Genomic DNA, 21,892 nt, shown 5'->3' with positions numbered 1-21,892 from the left:
AGTAAGTGGCCAAGTTAGATGAGAAGAGGAAAAAGGCCCACAGGATTTGACAATCATGTAACTGGAGATATCATCAAGAGAGGGTAGAAGATAGAAGCCAGATTGCAAATGTGTTTAAGAATAAATGGGCAGTATATTCTTTCTAGAAGTTTGGCTATAAAAAGTGTATGGTATATATATCATCTCCTGATGCTCTCTCTTTCCATACACACACACACACACACACACACACATACACACCCACACACAGAGATGTATCTATACATAGGGAGAGAGGTCGGGGGGAGGGAGAAAGAGAGAGAGAGCAAGGGCCAGCCTGCTAAAGCCTACAGGAGAGCAGCAGACAGAGAAGGATTTAGGGCTAATGAGTTTTTGCTTTTTATTTATTTTTTTAATATGAGAAAGAATTCAGATTATTTAAATGATGAAGGGAAGGAGCTAATGGAATGGTTAAAAGTACCCAAAGGATTCACTGATCCTAAATCAGGAAATTTCATAGTAATCATTATCTATAAGAAACCATATATTTGCATATTTGAAAAGGTGGTGAAAGTGTGAATTATATAACTTTACCTTTCTTTCCATTCAAAAAATATATCCTGTTCACATAACATGGGAGATAGAAGGAAGACTCCCAAGTCCTTTTTCTCCACCTGACTTGACATTTTCCCTACCCTACTTTAACTCCTAGAGCAGATTCTGATTGTTGAAGGAAGTCTGCCCAAAGTGGAGCTCAAGGTGTGGTTGGGGACCATTAGCATCACCTGGGAATGCATCAGCAATGCAAAATGTCAGGCCCCAACGCAGACCTACTGAATCAAGATCTCTGGCTGCAGGTGCCAGCCATCTATGTTTTAACACGCCCTCTAGGTGGCGCTGATGCACACTTCAGTTTAGGAACCACTGGCAGAGGGAAAGTGATTCATGGAAGAGAAGCAACCCCCCGGGAGCTGACTGGCAGCGGTTGCTGGATATGTCCAGTGGGAAAAATCTTGTAGCGTCCTGTTCCATCTATGGGGAGTAGGTGCAGAAAGTAGGGGCGTGAGCCATTGCAACATCTAGCTTTTCATCTGTAACAGCACAATACTTTAGACAAAATAAAGCACTGAATTAACCAAGGACTGTACAATAAAAATTCTGCTGATACTTCCTGGCCCCATTCAAGTCATATACACATAAAATTTTAAATTTGGAAGGGCTTTTGGAATCTTTTATGACATTAAGTGGTACTATTTCTGACAAATTAAAAAAACACTAGGCTACACATCCATACCTGCTATTCCAAGATGCACTTTGAGCGTCTCTCCACCTTTTCTATCTTCTTGCAGAGATTCAGATTCACCAGCAATTGGTATAGACATTGATGTAGAGGGAGGCCTGTAAATAAACATTTCTAAGGATCAGAACTTGACTTATGGGTGAGCCTGAAAGTTTGAAATACTGTTAGTGATTGGTAAGCTTAGCCTTAACACAAGCTGCTTACTAATGTTATCCCTTTGAGGGTGAAAGTAATAAAAATCAACAAATAATGTATAAGCATCTTTTCAAAAGTCGAATAAAATTCATGAGGGGAAGGTTTTTTACACAACAAAAAAAGTGAGACCAGAAAGGACACTGCCTCCATGGAGTCCTGAAAAGAGAAGACCCCGCACTGATTAACGGAGGGGTACTGTACCTGTCAACGCTACTCAGACGAGGCAGGGGGCATCTCCGAGTTGGGGAAGGAAGCACCTTTGCACCCGAGGTTGGGAGAATACCTCATGCCTCCTGCTGCAGAGCCTAAAGTCTCTTGCTGGCCCCACTAACTTCTTAAATAGTATCCATAGTTTTATCTTCTACCTTCTTCTCTGTAAACAGCTCACCTGCCCAGGGAGAGTCTGTAGAGAGTCCTAGTTATTTAGACTTGACTTTTGGACTGAATGCTCTGGGAGGTAATGGATCTATTTTGACTGGCCAATTCAAAGCTCCCGACCTATTCCAAGTGGAAGCTGTGAAGCAAGAAGGGGCAATTTTTTTCTTTTTATCATAGGGAGTTTTATTATAAAACATCCCTAGCTTTTTGAGGTTGACCCAGAGGAAATCCACATCTTCCTAGAAACTATGCCTTGGTGACCTGAGATAAAATAGGAAGGTGGCTGAAGGGATCATGACACTTACCTGCTATATAGCAATTCTTAAATTCTTACCATATTATCTCAATGGAATCCTCAGGCTATTTGGGTTCTTGGGGATACATATGTTTAAGATCACCATTAAATCTATTTATTTTTATTTTATTTTATTTTATTTTTTGAGACAGAGTCTCATTCTGTTGCCTGGGCTAGAGTGAGTGTCATGGTGTCAGCCTAGCTCACAGCAACCTCAAACTCCTGGGCTCGAGCGATCCTCCTGCCTCAGCCTCCTGAGTAGCTGGGACTACAGGCATGCGCCACCATGCCCGGCTAATTTTTTCTATATATATATTTTTTTAGTTGTCCAGATAATTTTTATTTCTATTTTTAGTAGAGACGGGGTCTCGCTCAGGCTGGTCTGGAACTCCTGACCTCGAGCGATCCACCCGCCTTGGCCTCCCAGAGGGCTAGGATTACAGGCGCCCGGCCTAAATCTATTTATAAATATATAAATCTGAATTTATAGACTATTTCCAGCCCTGGATTTCCTAAATTCTAGACTTACATATCCCATTGGGACATTTTCAAGTATTTGTCCTGCAAGTACAACAAACTCAATATACAGGCCCCTAAATTCATCTTTCCCAAAACCTGTTTTCTTCTTGTATTCTCTGGGAATGCCATCGCAATCCACGACGTCACCAAGACTGGAATCCTGGATATCACCTCTGCCTCCTTCCTACTCACATTTCCCGGTGTCTAATCAGTTTCCAAATCCCAAAGATTCTCTCACAATATTTTTCCGATTCATCATCTCTTCTGCATCTCCACTAACTACTTGAGTTTTGGCCTTTGTACCTTTCTTCTGGCTGACTGCAAGTCTCGTCGCTGGTCTGCTGACCTCTACTCCATGCTGTCACTGTGGTCTTTCTGAAGTGCCTCTAACACGTTGCTCTCTAGCTTAAAACTTTTCAATAGCTCCTTCAGGATAAAGCTTAAACTCCTTACAATGGCATACAGGGACCTTTGCAGTCTGGCCTAGACCTGCCTATTTAATTACCAACTATATTCTTAAATGATATAAAATAGCTTGGTTAAAAAAACCAACTTGCATTTAATATTTCATAGGAAAAACTAGTATGCAAAAAGAAACACATGAGAATGGAGTCTATGGTTATAATCGTCACTTACTGAAGGCTGACTCATGCCTGCAAGTCCTTCTAATGCCAATTCCTTTGTTTTTCCTTTCACAGGTGGCCTAATTACAGTGTCTCCATCCCTTTACCTCTAAGACCTGCTTTTCAACCCTGGAGAAGGCCACGCTCTGGCCTCTTCCCTCTTTCCTCCCGTCAGTCCCGCTTCGGCTCCACAGCCACACACTCTAAGCAATTCCCTCCATATGGCACCTTCTCCTCTGCTGTCTCAAAAAACCTGAAGAACCCCAAGCCTTGATAACGTCAGCCATCTGTGCTAGCTGCTCCAATACTGGGACATCTAAGCATTATGAAGAAAATTAACTGGTATGCGGATTGATAATACAGGAAACTTAGAATCTAAAATCTTAGCTGGGCCTGGGCAGCTCTCGTCTCCCCAGACAACTCAGTCTTGTTGAATAATCATCACTGAGTGCTTGTCATGTGCCAGGTTTTGTTCTATCACCCCCTTTGTTCTGAAAATGTTTTTATATTCCTTAGGAGAAATTGCTTAAAATAGCTCAATTATAGAGTGAGATAGGATTACTTTAATTTTATAGGAATGTTAGGAATATGTGAAAAATGGCCTCCTAAAATGACAATACGACATTCCATGCCATATCACAATCCCATAAACTTGTGCAAACTGTTGTCTTATCCTGGAATATCCCTACCAGCCCTTCTGTGCTTAGAAAAGTCCTATTCATCCTTTAAAACTTAGTTCAGCATCACCCTCTCAGTGAAGATTTCCTTGACTTTCAAGGAACAGTGGCTAGGGATCCTGTCCTCTATGTCTCGATAACATCCGATGTTGTGTGCCTGTCTCCACACATAAACAGCGAATCTCTCCTCGGCAGGGGCTGGTCTTATTTATCTTGGTACCTGTTGGTATGTGGCAGGCAATCAACACACATGTACTGAATGAGTCCTGAGACCCTGGAAAAATTAGATCCTTGACCTCTGAGTCTCAGTGTCCTCACTCAAAAATACGGATAATACTTAGAGTTGTTGTTTCAAGAATTAAGTTGGGAGACAGTAACATTTATGAAAGTATTTTGACAAATGGTAATTTCTTTCCTTCTAGAACCTGAATGGTTTAGAACCTTATTCTTCAAGAGAGTTACATCCTCCTTAGATCTGCTTTACTACCAGATTATCAAATGCCAGTATGGTAAACAATTTTTCTCTCAAAATATTCTTTTTCTTCATCAGCACTTTTCAGAGTCAGTCTGATTCTTTTACAAGAGTTGGTGGCTATTGGATGAGCTGTAGAACTGCAAAACGGAGTTGCTGGTAGGTGGTTCCAGGTTGACTTACCAGCTGTCTTCTTCATAAATACTGGCCTTACTACGTAAAAGTTGTGTTTTAGAAAAATCATACAATCTATGTCAATGTCTTTTGCTCATAAAATATTAAAACTAGAATTTAAATCTGAGAATGCTAAAGATCTGCTGTACTCCTGTTTGTCTAGTTTAAATGTACTAGTTTTTAGTAAATTTAATTTATATCATGAAAATTCAAAGACAGACAAAAGCAGAGAGAATAGTCAAATGAAGCCCTCCAGCACTTATTTATATCTTTGTTCTACACAGAGATACTCAGTCAAGTCACTCAGTTGCTCTGTGCCTTAGTTTCCTCATCTGGAAAATAAGAACTTGGATTATACCAATACTTTCTTTTTAAACTAGCTCCATGAAACTCCCTTAGCAACTTCTGAAAGTAGCCAGGGGAGAGTATTCAATAGAAAAATTTTATATACTAGGACTCATAATATATTTGAGCAAAGGATTTTGTGGCTAAATATCCTGAAAAAAAAAATCACTGGACTAGACAACTTCTAACATTCTTTTCAGCTCTAAAATAATGTGATTTTACACATTTGAGATATATTTAAATATAACCTGATAAAAATAATTTACTTTTTTTTTCTTTTTTTTTTATTCCTGTTAAAAATAATTTACTTTTTACATTTCAGTACTTCCAGTGTTTTTCTATTCAATACATAGTCTGTGCCAGTGCATGGGTGTGTTAGAGTTCCCCCTTTTTTTCACAGACATTTGAACAATTTCAGATATTTGAAGAGAAAAGAAAAACTACTGAGGGTTTGATTCTTCTGAAAAATACTTTTATATATTTGGAATTAGGTAAGGTCTGTTTATTCTTAGGAATTACAAGTCTTTCTCTATAACCATAAATTCTAGATTGTCAGAATCACATTTGTGAAGATAATATAAAAACATTAGATGACCTATTTCAAGGTCTTCAATATGTGAGTTTCATAAGTAAAAGGGCAGAGAAAGGGCCAGTAAGGGAGTGTCCATAAAAAGTTCACGAGAAGGAATGATGAATTTATTTTCTTCCACTAAGTTTTGCCGCTCCTTTTCTTATTTTACGCTAAACTGATTCCACTAGAAAAACAAATTGTTACCTGAAAGACCAAAAATAGGATAGCAAAAATTGTTTAGTCCCAAGAGAGCAGCAAATAAAGGAGCCATGAAATTATGGTTTGTGAGAAAGCAGCACAGGAAGGCTAAGTGAGGGCAAAATGTATAGTTTTAATAAAGAGTTGATTTGTATTAAAATATATCTTTCTACAAAATACTATGTAAACAGAAAACTATATGGACATTGCTTTCTAAGTTACAGCAAGAACTATTAAAAACATGACATTGATATATAGGGAAGTAATCTTTTCTCTCTCTTTTTTTTTTTTTTTGAGACAGGATCTTGCCCTGTCACCCTCACTAGAGTGCAATGGCTGATCACAGCTCACTGTAACCCCAAACTCCTGGGCTCAAGGGATCCTCCTGCCTCAGCCTCCTGTGTAGCTGGGACTATAGGAGCGCACCACTACACCTGGCTAATGTTTTCTTCACTTTTCTCAAAGTATTTTTTTCAGATATTTAAATAATATACAATCAACTTTCATTTTTAATTATTGTCTTCAAAGCTGCTGACAGGCAATCCTGCATTTCCCCATTCAGTCCTCCCTAACACTCTCTGAGGAGACTTTTACATACCTTTTCCTCTTTCTTCAAACTCCTACCTCTATCTTCCCCATCCTTGCTCTTCAATGATCACGTTTCCTATTTCATTAAGAAATCTGGAGCAATTATTAATAGAAAGAAACTTCTAAATGCTTCCACTTTTCATACATCGGCACTGATTGCTGTGTGTCTGTCTTCATCCCTTGTGACAATCCAAGGATGCTGTTCTAGCAATAGTCCCTTTTCTTTTCTCAATCATCAGTTTCTCCCTCTTTATTGAGCTAGTCCGGTCAGTATACAAATATGCTGTACTATCTCTCCTCTTAAAATTAAACAAAACCTGCCCTACCCCACATCCTCGCTTTACTTATGACCCCATATTTCTGTTCTGTTTTCACAGTAAAACTCCACCTAAGAATTGTTTATACTCACTGTCTCTAATTTTTCTCCTCCAAAACGCTCTTTAACCCACTCCAAAAAAGGTTTAATCTAAGAGCATTCTATCAAAGTGCCCGTCAAAGTCACCAACAGTCTCTATACTGCAAAGTCCAAAGTGAATTCGCAGTCCTCATCTTCCGAGACCTACTCCAGCAGCACATGACAGAGGTGATTATTCTCCTTCTTTTGAAACACTTTCTTCACTTGGTTTTCAGGACAGCAGTCTCCTTTGTGTCCTCCCTCCAGTCTCACTGGTTGTTACTTTACTGGTCTGTCCCCATCTCCCCAACCTCTAACACACTGGAGTGCCCCAACCTCAGTCTGTGGTCCTTGCTTTCTGTTTATGCTTATTCCTTCCAGTCATTTAATCAAGTCTCAAGGCTTTGATTGGGATCTGTGTGCTGATGATGTCATGATTTCCAACGTCTCCTGCCTGCATCTCCCCACTGAGCTCTGCAGTTGATGCATCCACCTGCCTCCTTGACGTGGCCAGCTGGATATTAATAGGGCCCTTAAATTTAACACGTCTCACACTCAGGCTCCCGACTTGTTCCTCATGTAGTCGCTCATCTCAGGAAATGAACACGTCATTCTTCCAGTTACTCAGGCCCCTTGACTGGATTACTGAAACAGCCTCATCTACCTATTTCTGTCCTTGTCCCCTTCATTGCTCCCACAAATCGTCTATTCCCTACCTAGCAGCCATAAGTCATATACTTTTACAGCTCTGCTCCAAACCTCATTGTCTGTTTATCCCACTTAAAGTGTAAGTGGCAGTCCTTATTATAATGGCCTGCAAGACTTCTTATCATCTGACCCCATCTCCAGTACCCTCCTCTCCACTCTGCTCCAGACATACTGGTTTCCCGGCAGTTACGGGAACAGGCCAAGAACACTCCTCCCTCAAGGCCTTTGTCCTTGTTCCCTCTACCTCACATGCTCTTTCCCCAGATGTCTGCATGGCTTGCTTCCCACCTCCTTCAGGTTTTTACTCAAATATCATCTTTACTAGGGAGGCCTTCCCTGACTACCATATATAAAATAGCAACATTTCTCTCCACCATGGCCCTGCTACCCTGCTTTATTTTTCTCCAAAGCACTTATCACCATCTTTATATTAACGCCCTTGCTAGTTTATTGTTTGTTTTCCTCGTAGAATATGAGGTCCAAGATGGCAGGGACTTAATCTATTTTGTTCACTGCTGTTTCTCTAGTATCTAGAATAGGGCCTAGCACACGGTAAGGCATTTAATAGGTGTTTATTGAAGAAATGAATATGTTCACAGAAGCCATATTAAAAATTTTAGTTTGTATAATTTTACACCAAATCACAAGATGACAAAAGACCTATGGCTTAAATAATTTAGCGTGTGGAGCACTCATTTCATAATAGGTAATAGTAACTTATATGGGTCAGGTCAGTCTCCCAGGAAAGGAACTATCCCTTCATTGGTATCTGTCTGTAAGCACTACACAATATTAATGTAAACATTTAAACAAATAAATCTCCACTGTACTTTCAGATAGATAATCCATTTACTGGGCATCAACTTACGTTTTAAAACATGGGTCACCAGACATCAGTTGCATACTGATCAAAACCTAAACATAAGAATAAGAAATATCATGATTATAAAAGATTTCTTAAGAGCAAAGGCCATGTTCTGCTAACCCACACTTCTTCCACAGCACCTAGTCCAGTATCTTCTATTTAGAAAGTATTAAATTATTGTTAGATCAGGTTATATCCAATATTAAATTCCCACTTCATATAAAAATAATTTTTATCATTCAAAACCTTGTAATTGCAAAAATCAGAGTGAAAATGAGGAAAACAAAAAGTCATAATAATTCACTAGTAATAATCCTTGGGTGTGTGGCTGCGCTAATTTAGTTTGTCTGTCTTTACTCTCAGATTCCTGTGGTGTTTAAGTGTCTGATAATGTTACCCTCTAACTTGCCATGTTCAAGGGATGCCTGCTAGCAGCTTCTAAGAGTAAAAAACTTCTGGCCTTTGTTCCAGCTTTAGATCAGGATTTAAAGTTTTTGTAATACTTTCTGAGACGCTGCTATTCTCTAGTTGCTGACTACCTTTTAACAATCAGTCATAGGACCTTTTCATGTTCTTACGGGAATAATAATGACAATAGTAATAATACAACATTAACAATCATGATTTGAGAATTCACTATGTGCCAGGCATAAGCTAAATGTTTCGCATGTATTATTTCATTTAATCTTTAATACTCCCATGTGAGAGCAACACTTTCATTTTAAGCCCAGGGAGAATAAGGGATATTTTCAAAATCAGACAGCTAGTGAAGGGCAGAGCTGAGATCTGAACCCAGGACTGCATATACCAAAATTCATGGTCTTAATGAATAACAGGAGACGTATATTACTGCATGTTTTCCAGATAAAGGCTAATATGTACCTTATATAACCTTATTTAATTCATCTCTCTTCATCTCAATGCCACCATGACTATTCTTTTTCTCTTTTTTTCTTAAATACCATACCTATCACCGCTTTTTTCATAGAACCCTACAGTTTGCTTTCCAACTCCATCAAAACAGCACTCTTGAATATACTGAATGCCTCAGACAGGAGATGGAGATGGCACATACAGCTTTTAAGATATCCTGTAGCGAAGTAGAACAGACAAGTGGAACAGCAGTTGGAGGAGATAAGTTATTTTTTGCCTTTTTAAAAAAATATGGGCAATACCAGAGCTGTTTCTTTATATGTTGATGAGGCTGGATCACTAGCAGGAGAGATGATTAGAAGAGGGAATAATCCAAGGGCAAAGCTCTTGATTAGGCCAGCTTTGGATTCTGGAACCCCAGAGGAAGGGCTGACTGCTGACAGGAAGAGGGACATGTCACCCATTGCAATAGGAGGCAAAAAGGATAATAAGGCTGGAGAGACAGTAAATTCTGTGATGGGAAGATGAAGGAATTTAGTTTAATGGCTTCTATTTTCTCAATAAAGGATAAGGCAAAGCCATTAGCTGACAGCAAGAGTAGTGAGTAGGGATATAGGAGAAAGAAGGTAGGAAATAGAATATCTAAAATTTAAAAAGGAAGCTTAAAAAGACAGTTGACTACAATTGCTGGCAGTGAGCAGGGGTTCAGTAATGCCAGCTAGTCTGGCTGTGTGAGCTCCAGCAATGCTCAGTGAGCAGGATGCTCAAGTGAATGCAATTAGGGCTGGAGTTATTCAGGGGAGAGAAATGGGGGAGACAGGGCAAAGGGGCCAGGGATATTTTTAAGGGGATGATAATTATGGAATCTAAGCTGGATAAAGAGGGAAGTGGAAGCAAGTGGGGGCTGATGGATAGTGAGAAAACAGGTAAGGTTAAAGATAGCTAAGTGAGTAGTAGATCAAGAGGGCTAGAAACAAAAGATAGCAGTAGGAGGGAAGAAAACTTTAAACTGAAATTTTGGAGGTGGTGAAGTTGCTAGGGGTAAGAAAGTCTAGACTGTGACCATGGGAGTAGGAATTGAGATCAGGAAGAGGAAAACATCGCTGGAGATAAGGAGTTTAATGAACTGAGAGCCCTTAGGCACATATAAGATAGTCCACAAGGACAGCTCACCTGCATGGATGGTGAAGCCACCAAAAAATGATGACAGGAGAAGGGAAGTAGAGAAAAACTGTGAGCCAGGGCTAAGTCATCAATGAACAAGAGAGAGAAGCGACTAGGTGGTCAGGAGATAACAGAGACCTGGAAGGTAGAGGGTGTTACAGCTCTATGTTGTGATCATCAGAAGCATACGCCGTTTGCAGGACGAAGTGGGAGAGATGGTGTGGAAGAACTAATGAGGAGCAAGAAGGAAACTACCCCATGAGCTGGCCCTGAGGAATGTAAGGGTCTAAAATTAAAAAGTTATTTCAATTTCCAATGAAAACACTATAATTCAGAGAAGGATTATCCATCTTCTTAAATAAGAAATATGAAGAAATAAGACCACTGAGCAGGCAGTGGAAGATATGGATTCTCTCAGCTCTGCCGCTGACTACTTTTTTTTTCTTTTTAGAGGCAGGGTCTCACTCTGTCACCCAGACTGGAGTACAGTGGCCTGATCACAGCTCACTGCAGTCTCTGGCTCCTGAGCTCAGGTGATCCTCCCACCTCAGCCTACTGAGTAGCTGGGACTACAGGCACATGCTACCACTCCTGGCTAATTTTTTTATTTTTTGTAGAGCCAAGGTCTTGCTATGTTGCCCAGGCTGGTCTCAAATTCCTAGCCCCAAGCAATCCTCCTGCATTGGCCTCCCAGAGCACTGGGATTACAGGTGTGAGCCACCATACCCAGCCTGCCACTGACCACTTTTGTGAGATACTTAACCTTCTGAGTCTCAGCTTCTTCATCTATAAATTGGAATAACAATCTATCCCCATCCATCTAACCCTGTCTAACTCATAGAGGTATGGGCAAGTGCTCTGAATGATTTTCAGTTATATAACCATACAACTATAAAATCAACACGATGCACACAGAAATTTATATCATGACACTTTTCTTTCTTCCTTGTCTTCTTTCACCATTTCCCTCCCTATATCAACTACTCATCCCACCTTTCTTTACAGCTGCTAAATTTGTGCCAGGGATAGATTGGCCATAATAACAAGTTAAGGAATTTTCATGTCTTTACAGCTTAATGTTTACTGAAAACAAAGTTTGAAAACTATAGGTATAAGGTAATTCTTTGCTCCACTAACTTGACTATCCAGTTCTTATTCAGAATTATTTTCCTTTCTTCTTATCAGATAACTGATATAGTTTGGATATTTGTCCCTTCCAAATCTCATGTTGGAATCTGGTCCCCAGTGTTGGAGGTGGGGCCTACTGGGAGGTGTTTGGGTCATGGGGGCGGATCCCTCATGAATGGCCTGGTGCCCTCCCCGTGGTAATGAGTGTGCTCTCCCTCCATTAGCTCATGTGAGAGCAGTTGTTTAAAAGGGTCTGACATCTCCTTCTCTTTCTCTCGTGCTCCCTTCCATTCGTGTTCCCTCTCTGACCATGTGGCACACCTGCCCCCCTTTCGCCTTCCACCACGAGTGGAGGCTCCCTGAAGCCCTCATTAGAAGCAGGTGTTGGCACCGTGATTCCTGTACAGCCTGCAGAACCATGAGCCAAATAAATGTCTCTTCTTCACAAATTGCCCAGCGTCAGGTATTCCTTTACAGCAATGCAAACAGACTAAGGCAATAACTTACCATCATGGGGTCAACTAAATACAGCAAAAGGTTTATCCAGTGAGTTTTACTAGGTGCAAGGTACTTTACAAGCATTTTCTCAACTGATGTCATTTAATGCACCCACCAACTCTATGAAATATATATTCCCTCTGATTACTAAAATACATGGCTCCTGATGGTATTGGAAACAAGAGGGCAGATGCCCAGAAGTGGGTTCCACCTGTCACTTCACTAGTTACAAGAGAACCCAGTGACTTCTATGTACCCAGCGCAGTGGCTTTGGAAATCACCTTTAGAGAGCTACAAACATTTTAATGTATTCATTTCATTCATCATGCTCCTTCCTCCCAGTGAGCTCTTACGTTGTAGTGGCATGTGTATTCTTCTCTGAATGTCTGCAGCACCAAAGAGAAACAGGTTAGGACCATGAAGGTGAACACTTACTACTTTTCACTGCTTCTGTGATTAGGATAGGTTTTTTTCCTAGGTAGGAATAAATATTGTGGCGTGGTCAGCTTACGATCTCAGTATTGATTCACATCTTGTCCTTGACAGCATATACCTAGGCAGAAAATCTCATTTGTTGACATGTAAATCTTTAAACATGCTTACTTTAAGAATGGAATTATCCTGTCTTGTATTCTTGGTATCATAGCCTTCCAGTAAACAGCGACGAGTGGTATTTCCTGATCCAGCAAACTCTGCCAAGTTTAGATCTGCAAAGCCCAGCTATGAAAAGAAAGATAATTATATTAATAGAATGTCTAGTAGGCTTCTATCATATTCTCATTAAAAATAAACATTCAACCCATACCCTAGACAAGTTTTCTCAAACTTTAGTTATTTGCAATTTTTGCTATCTTAATACCTGTTCTATTTGTTTTATATGTGTATTTAAATTGCTTCACTTTTTATAAAAATTTATTACCTACTCTACTATTGTCTTAAGCAACAAGATCTTTGAAGTGATAGATATGATATGCTAAATATATTTTTTCTGTATATGTTGAAATAAATATATTACTACTAAAGTAAAAATAATGCATATCAAACAACTAAAATCATTGCAAGTAGCAGTGGTATTCACACCGCGCTATGACAAACACTAGCAATCCAATCATGATCATTTGCATACACATACAGAAGAACGATCAGATTCTCCTCCCTCTATCCTGGTTCTGGCTCTATGCTGAGTTAACCACTGGTGACTGCAGATAGTTGCAGGTTATTAAGTTTTCACTTGCCATGTGAGAACTAGAATGATTTAAGTGAATCACACACTTTCTTTGGTATAGGCCCCTTCTCTTTCACCACCTCCTACAACATTTGCCTTGCTGATCATCCTTGAGCTTCATTTCTCTTTACAGAACCTACTTCCTCCCTTTCCCAGAGCTCTGCCCCACACCAATCCTCTCTGCTGCTAGCAGAAGTTCAGCTCAAACCTGTTCCTCCCCCTTATTACTACCCAGGTTTGGTCCCCATTTTCTGCAACTACCAAAAGTTGCCCCTATAATCTTTCCTATGATGTTGCTCAACTATGCTTCTCATGTCCAAGTGATACAACAAATCAACCCTCTTATATCATTATTTTTGAACAAAATCTACTTTATATGATTGTGTATAGAGTCTTTTATTAACAAAAAATGAATTGAGCTTGCAATGAATTAAGCACATCTCCATGAATATATAATAAAAAGTATACATTTCAAACACACTGCTGTGATTTTAAGTTGTTTGGTTTATGGTTTTAAAACACATAGTGGGCACATATAAATGGCATTCAAGATGAAGATTTTAATTGCAGGCTGGAGAATTATCTTAGTAGCTTTTAACTAGAACAAAAAGAATGAAGAATAAAAACTTAGAGAGCAGTTGAAGGGCCACAAGCCCCAAATGCAATAAAGTCAGACACACATCAAGCTACAGGTAACAGCTACCTAATTTTCACGTGGTTACTCTGGTCTTACTGCCTCTTTTAGGGAGCCAACAGATCAGCAAAAAAAGCCTGGATATGTCCAGGGCAAAGCCATGTCCGGCTGAGCATGTGAAGTCACGTGACTATCTGACCCTACATTATCCACGCATTTCATACATTATCCTTTCTCTGCGAACATCTCTTTGCCATTCTGCTCTGCTGATGACCTTGCTTCCTATTTCACTGAGAAAATAAAAGCAATCAAAAGAGCACTTCCACAAGCTCTCACTGCCAGCTCCATCCACTCACCTACCTGCACCTGTGCCCACACATTTGCCTTTCCACTTACGGTGCTATGGCTGTGCTCCTGTGTGAGGCCAACCACTCTCCTCTCGCCTACTCGAGTTCATCACTGCAGCAATTCTTTCTGCTCTCTTGCACTCTAAAGTTCTCTGCTGGATCATTCCCATCAGCACACAAACATGCTGGGTTTTCTATCTTAATGAATAAATGGAAAAAAAAAAACCCACAACAAACCAAACCCCACTCCACCCCTCTTTCCAGGCTACTGATCCATTTTTATGAACTCCCTTTAAAGTAAAACTCCTTGAAAGGGCTGTCTATGCTGTCTCTGATTCCTCTGTCCCTGGCCACCCAGTCAACTTCATTGCCCTCTCTCCTCCTCGTTTACCCTACTTATTGCAACTGTCCTATTTCTTGAAAATGCCAAGATTACCCCAAGGCCTTTAATACTTACTGTTCTTCTGCCTAAAATGTTCTCTCTTAGGTCTTCGTACAGATTTCTCCTTCACTCCTTTCAGGTCAATGTGCAAATGCCATCTCTCTAAAGGAGCCTCCCCTGACCATCCTACAACCTGCCTCTCTTCTCTCCCCTACCCTGTAGTTATCATCTGCTACTCCTTACCTGCTCTACTTTTCTCCTAGTAGTTATCATCATAACATGTACATACACATTTCATGGTTATTTTGTTTGTAGTCTGTCCCTCCCTCCCCCCATTACAATGTACGCTCAACAAAGGCAGGGGGTCTTGTCAGTTTTGCTCACAGCTGTATCTCTAGTACTTAGAATAGTGCCAGGAAAAATGCAGAATGGAGCCCTCATGAATGGAATAATGCCCGTTAGAAATGACAGAGCTTGCTTCCTCTTTCTCTGCTCTCTGCCACGTAAGGGTACAACAAGAAGACAGCCAATCTGCAAACCAGAAAGTGGGCCCTCGTCAGACACTGGATCTGCCAGCATGTTGATCTTGGACTTCTCAGCCTCCAGAACTGTGAGAAATAAATTTCTGTTGTTTGAGTCACCCAGCCTATGATAATGTGTTACAGCAGTCCAAACCAAGACAGTTCCCATTAAGAAAGTATATTAAAAGGTAGCATATGTCAGTGTGATGTTTCAGGATGAAGGTTAGCAACGAGTGAGGTCAACATTGATTATATCAAGCCCCTTTCATGTGCCAGGCCCTGTTCTAGACACAGGATGACAGTGATGAACAGGACAAATGCTCTGCCTTCAAAGAGCTAACACTCTAGCAAAGTGCCAGAGAGTCCATGTTTCCTTATGATTTTTTCTTTGGCTGTACTGCGATAACTGTCTCATGAAATGGCATATATAAAATACAGAAATACTAGCTGTCTTTCTGGTAGGTAATCAATTCATTCAGAAGATAATTTTCAGTATCTACATTCCAGGTAATGTTAAGCACTGGGAATGTGGAATCATTCCTACTTTTAGAGTTTAAAAGGGGAAGATAGAAAAGAAAACAAATTCCCATAATACAGTAGGATAAATGGTGTGATGGGGAAAGACACAATTACAAGAAAGAGAGGAAAAGAAAAGTTCTCAGTGGAGAGGGAAGACTAAGTCGAGCCTTTAATGATATAGAAGCTGACAGGGCAAGACGAGGGAGAAATACACGCATGGCAGGGAAAATATGAAGTCACAAGGCAAAGAGGCTAAAATACCTGGGCTCCTCCAAAAAGCCCATGAGGATGTGTCTGGAGCATAAGGATGAGTGTATGAGTACGTGTGCGCATGTGCACAGATGACAAACAGAAGAGATGACAAACCATTTTACTTTGTAAGCAATGAATAGCCGCCGAAGGACTAAAAGTGGGAGAATGGCATGACCCTGTTTTCATCTGAGAAAGAGCACTCTGGTGGTAACACGGAGGACGGAGGGAGATAACAGAGGAAGGGAGATGAGACACAGGGCTAATGCAGACTGTCGGTACGGAAGAAACAAGGCAGGCATAACCTAAGGCGGTGGCCTTGGGAATGGAAAGCAGGCATAGTTTCAAGAGCTTTTTAGAAGAGAAAAATCAAGAGCATCTGTCAACTGTAGCAGACCTTGTTGCCTGTCTGCCCCACCTGCAACACCCTGCTACTCCTTGCCAGCAAAGCCTGATTTTATTCAGGTGTCCCTTACTCAGTTTGTCCATGAGCACAAGAAGGTAACCCACCCTCTAGCTCATTGTTAAACTGTGATTAGTCTATGCTAACCAAGGCAATCCATTCCTACTGCCCACAACTGGTTTAGCGGTGGGCATATAATCTAGTTCTTATCAATGAAAGGTATGGGGAAATCCTCTGAGAGCTATTTAGGAAAAGTTTTCTCACTGAAAAAAAAGTAATACATGGAGAAAGGCAGCTGGATTTTGTCATATGTGAATGTGTTGACTAAGACTTGAGGACCCAGCCACCTGGTGTCCATGAAGGGAGCTAGCCAAGAACAAAGCCATCACAGAGAATGGCAGAATGGAAAGAGAAAAATAATATGGATTCTTGATGATGTTCTCCAGTCAGTGGATTAATCAGTTCTGGAGCAGCTCTACCTCACATCTACTTGTTTTGTGACATTAAAAATGTTTCGGCTGGGCACAGTGGCTCATGCCTGTAATCCTAGTGCTCTGGGAGGCTAAGGCCAGAGGACTGCTTGAGCTTAGGAGTTTGAGACCAGCCTGAGCAAGAGCAAGAAACTGTTTCTACCAAAAACAGAAAAAAATTAGCCAGTTGTGGTGGCGCATGCCTGTAGTTCCAGCTACTCGGGAAGCTGAGGCAGGAGGATCCCTTGAGCCCAGAAGTTTGAGGTTGCAGTGAGCTAAGATGATGCCACTGTACTCTAGCTGGGGCAACAGAGCAAGACTCTGTCTAAAAAAAAAAAAAAATTTCTAGTTGAAGAGGGTTTTCTGTTACCTATAGCAAAGAACATCCTGACATTGCAACTAACTAGATTTAGGGAGTTAGGTAGATTTGGTGGTTAAAATCAGCATATAGGTACTTGGCTCAGATGACTGGATTGATGGAGATACCATTCACAGAGACTGGAAATAAAGAGGAGTATGTGGGTTTCTGGTAGTGTTATTAATTACTAATTCCTTCTATTCAGCAAAAAAGGTGAGCACATTCATTAGTCATTTCATACAGCTAGTAAAAGTGACAAAGGACAGTAGTGATCATGTACATACAGAGCGCTAAGAGAGCACAGAGGAGGGGTGCTCTTCCATTCCACAGGCCTGGGAATACTCCCAGGTGAGACTGTTTGAACTAGCAGTTGCTATGGCTTAATGCAAACCAGAGATCATCCTTTAGTAGGGAAGCTGAAACTAAAGAATAACATCCCATAATCATCATTTAGAAAGAATATGCCTATAATTTATTGTTGGATTCACCTGTTTAATCTCCAAGTTGCTTTACTTAAAAGGAATCAAGCTTGAATAGCAATTAGAATAGTAAAGTGTTTAATTTTTAAACCTATAAGTAGCAATAAGCAATATTACATGTTCCAAAAGAGTTAAAAAACATCTACTTACCTTTGCATAAGCTTTTCCACCTTTTAACTCCTGCCAAAGATAGAAAACACTATAAGGATATCATATAATTAAACACTTAAAATTAAATATATATCAAATAATTCTGAAGTAGATATTTAAATGCTGGCAAATATCATAAATAGTAAAATTCTGATGATCTTAAATCCAACTATTTGGGCTCCCACAATACCCCCAAATGACCAGTATTTTTATTTAGCATTTAACTTTAATCGAAATGAGACAAATGGTGAGAAGACAACCTAATATTCTATCTATTTGCTGGAGAAGAAATGGTTAAAAAGTGTCCTGGGGTCACTGCAAAAATCTTAACAACCCAGGAAGGGTTAAATTACTTACTTACTTAGTTAAGCATATTAATACATTGCAGAAAATTTCAATAAGAGTTGAAATCCCACTGCAGAGACAACCAGTTTTTTATGAATCATTCAAAGATGCTCTATGAATATAGAAGCATACATGTAGTATAGTATAAACCCTCTTATCTAAAATGAACAATACTGACAAAAGTAAAAAATAATAAACAAAAATATATAGATGTTTAACATTTTAACTTAAAATAATAATATATAAAGATTTATCAAATCTTTAGATTTAGGATATCACACAGCAGGGAGAATTAAGTGTGAAACACTTAGAACAATGCCGAGCACACAGGATGTGTTTGTATATATGTGTTTGCCAATATTATTAGGGCCAAACTTTCCTCTCCGCCACTGCGGGTGGGAAACCTGCGGCCTCAAGGTCACCTGTGTACAGAGGGAAGATGATGTGAAGACACAAAGGGAGAAGATAGTCATGTAAGTGGAGAAATGTGTCTATAAGTCAAGGAATGCCTGAGGCTGCTAGAAGCTAGGAGGAGAGATATAAAACAGTTTTTCCCCTAGCATCTCCAGAGGGAGCATGCCCCTGCTGACTCCTTGATTTTGGATTTCTGGCCTCCAGAACTGAGACAATTAATTTCTGTTTTTTTTGTTTTTACATTTTTTTTTTAGAGACAGGGTCTTGCTTTGTCACCCAGGCTGGAGTGTAGTGGTGCAACATAGCCCACTGCAACCTCCAACACCTGGGCTTTAGCAATCCTGTTGTCTCAGCCTCCTGAGTAGCTGGGACTACAGGTGTGCACCATCATATCCAGCTAACTTTTAAATTTTCTGTACACACAGAGTCTCACTATGTTGCCCAGGCTGGTCTCAAACTCCTGGTCTCAAGTGATCCTCCTACCTCGGTCTCCCAAAGTGCTGTGATTATAGGGATGAGCCACTGTGCTTGGCCAAAATGAGTTTCTGTTGTTTTATGCTGCCCAGCATGTGGTATTTTGTTATAGCAGCCCTAGGAAAATACTGGGTCTTTTTACTTTCAGGTCCTGCTCTTTTAGAATGATCTTTCCCTAGATCTTTACATGGGTGGCTCCTCTTCATAAGTTACCTTTCAGAGAAGTCTTCACTGATTCCTGTCCTGGTTTTCTAAAATAGTCTCCTTTCCCCAAGCTATTCTCTATTACCTCATTGTATTTTATGCATAAGATTTATCATTATCTGAAATAATCTTATTTGGTTACATGTATACATTTACTGTCTGTCTTTCCTATCACTGCTCCCCCAACTCCAGCCAGAAAGTAAAGTCCCGAGGTGGGAACTCACTTCAGTTCATCACTCTCCTCCCAGTCCCTAGAATAGCACCTGGAACATTGCAGGCACTCACATAATTGTTGACTGGTGATTGATCGCTTCCCTGGGTCCTAGGCAACAGAGTACATTATCAAACTTTTTGATCTTTGTTGATTTTATAGGTAAAAAATGGTTATCAGTAGTTTTAATTTGTATGAGTGAGATTCAGTATATTTTTATATGTTTAAAAGCTATGTATACTTTCTCTTTTGTGAAATTCTGTCCCTTGCCTATAATTTTCTAGGGTTATTGATCTTTTCCTTATTGATTTATTTGAAGGTGCTCTTTCTAAAGAAATTAGTCCTTTGACATGATTTGTAAATATTTTTCCCTAATTTACAATTTTACTTACAGTATATTTTGCAATGCAGAAAATGTTTATAGTCTTGAGTTTACCAGTTTTTCTTTTATGGCTTCTTTTATATAATACTTACGACAGATTAGGTAGAGTGAGCTCAGTAAATAGCTCCACCTAGCCAAGCATGGTAGATACTGCTAGGGGTTCCCCAATACCCATTTCCTGCTTCTCTAAGGTTAGAACTTGTTGGCCACCCAGCTAGAGACTCTACTCACGGCCTTTCTTCTAGTTTGGTGTGGCCATGTGACTAACTCCTAACCAGTGGGAGTGGAATATGGGCAAAAGCCATGTGCACCACTTTTGAGTCATGCTCTAAAAAGAAACGTATTTGTTCTTATATGGCTTTTTCTCCTTTCTTGTTAGTTGGAAGACAAGATTGGAGCAAGTCCCTCAGATCTAGAGATGGACACCAGATGATGAAGATGGCAGAGCTGCTCTACCAGTCCTGGGTCCCTTGACTGTTACTCAAGAGAGACATAAACTTCCATCCTGTTTAAGCCATTGTCTATTTGCGTCTGTGTTTCAGCAGCTTATTATAGATGCCCTAAGTAATACACCAAACCCTCATAATTTGAGGAATTTGTTTATTTCAGATGAACAAGTCCTGCCTTAAATACCACTATTAGTTTTTGGTTTTTAACAACATAGATCTTGAGTTTCTTTAATCTGTAGTTATACTTCACTCTAAACTAGTTATGTATTTTATTTTTCTTATAATTCAAAGACTGACAGGTCATCTTTGACAAACCATGACTAGAATTCCATTGAGAAAAGGTTTTACTGAAAGAGCAGCAGCAGTCAAGGTAGAAAGGAAAGAAGGTAGGATGCTTATTTGTCAGCTAATCTCTGCAACCCCGTGAGGAAGCAAGTATTAATATCATACTCTTATTTGGATGAAAAGACAGATTCTAAAAAGGAGAATTGCCTCAGGTCTCACAGTTGATGGGTGGCGTATCTGTGACTCAAACCCAGATCGGTGTGACACCATACACGCTTCCACTGCACTATACTTCCTTCACGGGAGCCGCTGCTCCACGGCTGCTGCTTCAGACATGACTATTTTAGAGTCTATTTCCACAAAGGCTTAAAACTGTTACCATCACTTTATGTGTACATGTATTTGTATCGTATTTTAACTGAATAGATTAAGAAATTTAAGAGAACTTAAAGTACAGTCACACATATCATAGTGTTATTGGTTTATCAAAAAAGCAGAATAAGAAAGCTGACAGTGTAACTTTTTATCTGACACAGAAGGATGCAGGACTAGAGTGGAAAGGAGCAAGGCCAAGGATGCTCGCTCTTCATTCTAAATCCTTCTCTATCTAATTTTTAACCATGATATGTATTACTTTGGCAATTTAAATGTGTGTATAAAATGTAAAATATAAGGTAAAATATATACATCCTTTCATATATATTAAGTAGAACCATATGAAATTGCCATTTTTGTAGACTATTGGTAATATGCTTCAACCTAATATGTGGAAAGGAAATATACAGAAAACAGGGACTTGGAATCAGAAAAATCTATGTTTGAGTTCTTATGTCACCATTTATTAGCTATGTAAATTTGGGCAAGTAACTTAACCAAAGCCTTGGTTTTCCTGAAAATGGAGAAAATTAAACCCAATTTTAGGGTTGTTATTAGGCATGATATACGTAAAGTTCCCAGAGCAATGCATGTAACAAAAAATAGGAATTTAATGAGTGGTAGGATACACACATATATAGTCCCCAAACTAACACAAATAAGGCTATTATGTATAGTGATAGTGAGATGAAGGTTCTTGAATAATATTTTTTAACTTCAGATTCTTCCTCATATTTGCCATGGTAATTTAAATTATTGCTGCAAGTGTGAAGTGAAATCGCATATGTTATAATCATTCTAATGATAAAGATAAAGCAGAGCTAAATAAAGTGAGTCACTGACTACGGAACTAATTATGGTTTCTGAAACAGGAAAAGTAATAGGCTATTTTTGTACCTTCCTCACAGATACTCTGTAGATGCAAGGATCTAGGATGCCTGTGGTGGCACTTGCACTCATTTTGCACATAAATGAGAACTTCTTTCTCCAGTGAACACAGTTCGCTTGCACCACCTCCCTGAAGGAAAGAAAAAAAGAGCCAATTAGTTATTATCGATGACATGTTAAAAGC

The 21,892-nt window shown here is 39.7% G+C and overlaps 1 protein-coding gene across 1 annotated transcript in view; it reads right to left on the bottom strand.

The window, feature by feature from the left end:
• The window catches only part of FAM102B (family with sequence similarity 102 member B), a 77,037-nt gene that overhangs the window by 16,989 nt on the left and 38,156 nt on the right, over positions 1-21,892 (bottom strand). The window contains exons 2-6 of the mRNA XM_045546673.1: positions 21,718-21,838; positions 17,682-17,711; positions 12,548-12,664; positions 8,285-8,331; positions 1,274-1,377 (exon numbers count right to left, since the gene is read on the bottom strand). Coding sequence (XP_045402629.1) covers positions 1,274-1,377; positions 8,285-8,331; positions 12,548-12,664; positions 17,682-17,711; positions 21,718-21,838 — 419 coding nt within the window. The remainder of the gene's footprint in view (positions 1-1,273; positions 1,378-8,284; positions 8,332-12,547; positions 12,665-17,681; positions 17,712-21,717; positions 21,839-21,892) is intronic.

This window comes from Lemur catta, chromosome 3 (assembly GCF_020740605.2).
Source record: "Lemur catta isolate mLemCat1 chromosome 3, mLemCat1.pri, whole genome shotgun sequence".
Classification (NCBI taxonomy): Eukaryota; Metazoa; Chordata; class Mammalia; order Primates; family Lemuridae; genus Lemur; species Lemur catta.
This window is presented reverse-complemented; position numbering and strand designations above follow the sequence as displayed.